The 6,431-nt window shown below is 36.5% G+C and overlaps 1 protein-coding gene across 11 annotated transcripts in view; it reads right to left on the bottom strand.

The window, feature by feature from the left end:
• Positions 1–1,902: 1,902 nt before the first annotated feature.
• Positions 1,903–6,431, bottom strand: part of Prosap (prosap) — a 69,357-nt gene continuing 64,828 nt past the window's right edge. For 10 of the 11 annotated variants that reach the window (XM_046625376.2, XM_046625369.2, XM_046625372.2 and 7 more), the window contains one exon: positions 1,903–6,335. In XM_046625376.2, coding sequence (XP_046481332.1) covers positions 5,287–6,335 — 1,049 coding nt within the window. In that variant the 3' untranslated portion in view covers positions 1,903–5,286. The remainder of the gene's footprint in view (positions 6,336–6,431) is intronic. The other variant, XM_046625375.2, reaches the window with a different exon arrangement.

The raw sequence follows: 6,431 nt of genomic DNA, 5'->3' as shown, positions 1-6,431 counted from the left end.
ATAGTGCATCGAAGAATTCATTTCAGCAAGGTTTCAAATTTTTAAATTTGAGCAAAACTTCAAGGACGTCATACTTCAATTCCATCTCAGAAAATATGCTGTAGGGGTAGGCTACAAGAAATTTGAAAAAATTCACCAAAATCGAACAGCCGATCTCAGAAATCACGAATCGATTTCCAAAGTTGAAAGATTCAAATTCGATGGTCACGTGGAAAATCACCTTTTCGCGCGACTTTCCAACCCCATCGCCATTCAGGGCTGGACATATGCAGGCTTGATCCAAGTTGCATTCATGTGTATATGATCACATTTCAGTTGATTTAACTTCATCACGATATACAGCGGCATCAGCAGTTAAGGGGTTAGGTGGGTTTCAAAAGCTCAAAATAGGTACATTTTCATGAATTTTTTTTTATTCAATCAACAGAATATTTCATTCCATCAATTTAACACATAAAAGATACATATTTTATAAGTAGTTTTTGAAATTTTCATTGAAAAATATTGAAAATTAAGGCGTGGACACGTCGTCTGCTATGACCCCTCAAACAAAAGTTCTCTCGGCGTAATCAGGATAACTCATGACAGATTTATCTGAAATGCAAAAACCAAAAATTTTCTGTTAGTAGATGTTTAAAACTCGTGCTTGGACGAAGGAAAAAAAAAAAACAAAAATTACATTTTTGGCGGCGTTGAAAACAAAAAACCCTTATTTTGAGTAAAATTTGCACCCTTCATGGCCTTGAAAAATTACTTGGAATAGAAAAAAAAAATTCCTTCGTTCAAGCACGAGATAATGTTATTTTGAAGAAGTGTGCAAAATTTGAAAGAGATCGGTTCATAAGTTTCCGAGAAATCGTGACTACCGATTTCAAAAATGTAGTTTCGAGAAAAACGCGATTGAAGATTTCCAGAATAGTAGGCAATAATCGTACTTACACCGTATAATGATGCAAATCCACGTTTTTTCCACGTGCCATCACCTGACACGGTAACATCTGTCGTATCTTCCACATTATTTTCATCACACGTTAATTTTTTTTCTTGATTTGCAGCAGACAACCTCCATATACCTGCGTCACGCTTGGTTATAGCCTGATGGGTGAAACATCCAAAGGCTATATCTCTTAGAATATGACTCGGATCGTTTTAAAATTTTAAAGGAATATTCTCAAGATATTCAATTATAAGATAAGCAAAAAAAAAAATTCGATTTTTTGAAATTTTGAAACCCACCTAACCCCTTAACGTTACGTACCAGACAACGGGCCTGAGGTTCTCGTAGCGGGCTCAGTTCTAAAATATTATTCTGACATACTCCCAGAATCCATCAGAATCACTTCAGAAGCAATAGTTCCAGTTAAGAGCTTTCTGAAAACCTCACGATATTCTCCTTCCTCGAACTGAGACTCCGAAAATCCATCAATTTGTTTTAGAAGCAAGATTTCCCAAGTTAAACGTGATTTTAGAAATTGGGTAACGATAATCTTCATCTGACTTTTGATTGTATTATTTCCACTCCAAGACTCCACCAGAATCGCTCTGGGAGCAATATTGTCCGAGTTACGTATAATTGAATTTGTTGTCTGAATTATTGACCAATTTTTTTGACTTCGAAAATCCTTCACCATCGCTCTAGAAGCGATAGTCTTCAAGCACCTCACAAGCGTTTTCAAAACATGAATAACCATATTGTCTCTTTGAATCCATATTTCTTAAGGGAATTAGACCACAAGTTATTTAGAAAAGGCAACAAAAACTATTGTAGGACCAACAGCTAAGGAATTACGAAAAAAATCTATTGTTTCGACTGTGACTTCTGATATGCCATTCCCAGTCACTTCAAACTAGGAGCAATCGATTTCTTTCGCAAAATTACGTTATAAAGTAATCATAAGCGTCTGGAATTGAACATCTGTGTTATTATTCACTCTCAAAAAATTGCACATACCTCTGCATCTTACAGTCTAATACTATCATACAAAATACAATATTAATTATAATAATTACAATGAGAACCATAATTATTGTAACAATAATGACGCGAATGATGACGATAATAGTGACAACGATGCCGACGGCGACAGTTACAGTAATAATAATAATGAAAGTATCAATAATAATGACGATGATGATGACAATGGTATTAAAAATTAGAATAATAAGAATAACAACAACAGCAGCAGCAACAGTTTCAATCATAATCAAAAAGTGGACATATGCGTGTATGTATTACGTAGTACTAGATGGCAATTTGCTAAAGTGTGTACGTATAGTATTATAGGCATAATGGAAAGAGAAAAGTTAAATAAAATAAATGCTCCGATGTTCAGTCGTTTGAAATACCATTCGATACGCTTTTTAGTTGCTATTTTACTATAACCATTGCTCTGTATGGTATTTAATGATCACGTTCACAGATTAACGTCATATATTGTACTGTGTACATGTGTATAATAATAATTGTTGCCTGAAATTCCGCTAAGGAGAAGGAATAAAATGAATTCTCATCTTCCCAATCATCGTTTCGTAGCGAAATCCAAGTTATGAGCATACACTTATCCATGACTAAACCAAACTTGACCCTTTGTGCAATGCGATCAAATTCATTTCATAGAAAGTCAGTAATACTTCAAGTTCGATCTCTTTTTTCAGTTCTGAGTCATTAATATACATATAAATAGTGCAAGATCTACACAGGAATTGGCAGAAGAATCGATTATAGCGAATTTTCAAAAAATCTGAGGTCCTATTCCATTCCTCTAGCCACGCAGTGTTGCAAACGTACATCGACGCTTACTCAAACACATGTTCATGCCACGAACTTCATCCCAATTGAGAGACCAGATACGAGGTTTAGTTATGTTTACAGTACGCATGTATGAGTAAACTCGGCGATTACTTCGCAAGTCACACGATATATGTATTTATATATGTATGTATGTATGCATAGTATATTATATATGTCATTGTGGTAAGTTGTTCGACTATATACCACTTACACGACTTGCTTTTGACAATAACACTTGTTTCTCGCTAAAATCAAGTCATAAATTGAAACTGCGTGGGTCGATGGACAAATTAGATCGTGCGAAACAAGAGGATGAACCGCAGAGATACTTGAATGAACTATTATTATGGATGCACAGAGTTCTTTGATAGATGCGTAGATGCATTATGCTTTATACATACCGATATTTGCATTTTAGATACTTATATCTATAATTATCTCTTGGATATCCATTTTTCTTTTACAGAAGGTATATGACTTTGAGACTGTGTAGGTTTCATTGAAGTGAAAAAATTGTAGCGAAAATCACGTCCGTATTACATAATACAAATGTTATTCATACTAGGTATAATTGCAGTTTCATCCAAAATGGCATTTATCTATATATCGTAGTTGCGATCAGTCACTTTATAATATAGTACACTACTTCAGTTTCACTCCAGCTTCAATGAGTACTAATATTATTAAGGAAGTGTCAATGCTGGAATCATAATTGCAGTGGCTGTACCCGATATATATGGTATATCATATCATACTATATTATGTTAAATTATATACTATATTATATATATTTTTTATAATACTCTTTTCACTAATATGGCATGTCATTACTACAACTATTCTTCGAATGGTGAACAGCGGATGATTCGGCATTCCACAGGGAACGCCAGCTATACTTATATATAGGTACATAACAAACACCTGGAATTCTGTACCAAATCTACTCACCCTTGACCCTTCCCCTACCCTACTTAATTAATTTTTCTTGTGACATTGACCCCATTGGATCAAATATATGCCAATTTTCTCGATTATTACAAACAATCATTTTCATTTTCAGGATTCATAAAAACTTGCAGTTTTGCTACGATCAATAAATTTTCAAACATACTTATATTTTTCGATACGTGAGTCTCGTCAGAGAAATCAAATATGTCAAACCAATTCCCTTGGATCGAACTTCTGTATGCACATGTCGCAAATCTAATTTGCCTCTTTATAAAGTTGCTATGGTGTAGGCATGTAGTATACATTACACACAAATATACGCTAAAAGAGAATTCTAACAAATGAATTTTCTATTGTCGTTATGCAATAACTGGAAATAGCTGTATAAATAACTATTAACGAGGTTAACAAAAACCGTATGCAAAGTATTACGAAGTACAGTTTGATAAACTTTTCTCTACTCAATCATAGTATAATATTTATGTAGGCTTGATTGTAAGGTATACATGGTACGTATCACCATAATTCTTTCTCGCAACCATGTATCTACGTAAGATGCGTACTTACACACTTGCATACCTATACATTGTTTTCTTGTTTTTTTTTTTGCTTGCGCATGAATATTTATCGACCCTGGTTTGACTCTATTTGAACATGTACAATGAATTATTATAAAGTTGGATTGATACGCACATGGGAAAAAAATAATTTACAACAGAGAGATGAAGCATCATGGACGTCGTTTGTAGAAATAACTCACGTTTAAAGCAATACTTATTTATAGTTATTACTAGTGACAAACATACAACTGTGTGCATTCCAATATTCTTCATTATCAATATATGTATATTAAAATATACAATGAAACAGGATACTGTACCCAAGAACCATCGATTGTTGAACTGCTTATCTGGGCAGTTATTAGTCTATGAATGTGAAACCATATATGTAGTTCTATGACAATGATAGTAGTTATGTATGAGCAGAGATATTTTGTTTCGAAAATTCAACAGAAGATATGAGAACTTGAAACACAATCAAATATCAATTTTCAGCCGGGAATAAATAGTTTCCCACATTTCCTAATAGTTTTTTCAGACTATGATAGTTTACTTTACAATGAAATAATTCTTAGGAACAGATTTATGCATGGAAGGAATAAAGACTACTATTTAACAAGACGAGTATTGCAGTACAAGAATGTATCGGCGAGAATTCGCGATAAGCTCATGCTTTGTTGATGGTAATAATTATGCATTTGCTTATATTATTAAAAACTACAAACATTTTTTATGACTTTGTGATTGTGCAGTTTTATTAGGCTCTTGAGCGGTGTCTGTAGTAAATAAAACAACTACAATGTATATATATGTGCCGTACAAGGACAATATGAATATAACAGTTTGTCCATCAAGACCAATGTATACAGGCATCACATACGTATATGCACATCAAGTTCTGCGCGTTCCGTGTATTTATGTATGTACGTACGTATACAGCATTCACACGCGCACAGCAGTTCTGCAGTCATAACACCAACAAGCCGTTCACTGACTGTGCAATCTTCCACTGGGCGGTTTTACTTGATTATTTCCAACTTTAGGGATAGCTCCGATTATTTTTACACGGTTTTGCTGCCTGTTGTCGCAAAACTGAGGCGGTGGTGCAAACACCGGCTCGTCGCTACTGCCTGACGATGGCCCTGCATTAAATTCCGGTGGAGGTGGGACAAATAAATCGTTGTTCTGTTCGTCGGCTTCGGCTTCTATCGGCGGGGGTAGCTGAGCCAGGCTGACGGCATGCCTGGTCAGCATCCCACTGCTGTAGCTCATTCTCTTTGGGTTACTTTCTTTATCCGCTGGCATGGGGTGGGTATTGTTCTCGTTCCGGGAGTCGTCAAACCCTGTCGGTGGTCCGACCGGTACGTCTTGATCAGAGCTCACACCGCTAGAGCTGTTGTCACCGTCTTCCATCAGCTGTTGGGTCTGTTGCAACAAAAAGTCATTAGGATAGCTCTTAGATGACTTAAGCTGCGTCCTGACCTTTTGAATTTCATCAACGCTGAACGAATGTGGAATCGAACTGCTTCCGGAAGAGCTGCCAGAGTCGTTCGAGTTCCCCGACGTTTCTTTGGCAGATTCTATTTTTTCCCTCGCTGCCGCTTTTTCCAACGCCTTGGCAATGTCTGATTCACCGTCAGTTTCATCATTTTCCGATTCTGAGAGGCTATAATCTGGCTCGGGTATAGGCGGTGCTGCTAAATTCGTTGCGGACGAACTTGTTGTCATGCCACCTTTCTTTTTCCTGTCTCTAGGACCTGCGGTATTGTTACTTCTATTTGTTTTCAACGGCTGGGCGTACTGATTCTTAGTCAACTGGTTGTTACTCTGGCCAAGTGGTTTGAATGTTGAATTGTTCGGAGTTCTGAGACTGTGAGACTTCCTGACGTGCGGCCTTGCCGAGTGCGCCGGCAAGCTGCGAGAGCGGTAGCCTACTGTCTTTGTGTCTTCAGGCGACGCGTACAACTTGGCACTATTGGTTGGACGAAAGCTGGACATGATGCCATACACAGATTCTGGTGTTGCTGCAGCCAATTCTGAAAACGGACAGAATTGGTATCACTACGGAAGAATTTTTTTTCCAGCACCATTGCTATTTAGATAGATAGAATGTAAACAGGAAGAGCAAAGAT

The sequence above is a fragment of the Neodiprion pinetum genome, chromosome 5 (assembly GCF_021155775.2).
Source record: "Neodiprion pinetum isolate iyNeoPine1 chromosome 5, iyNeoPine1.2, whole genome shotgun sequence".
Taxonomy (NCBI): Eukaryota; Metazoa; Arthropoda; class Insecta; order Hymenoptera; family Diprionidae; genus Neodiprion; species Neodiprion pinetum.
Note: the sequence above shows the minus strand (reverse complement) of the source record. Positions and strands in the feature narration are given on the sequence as shown.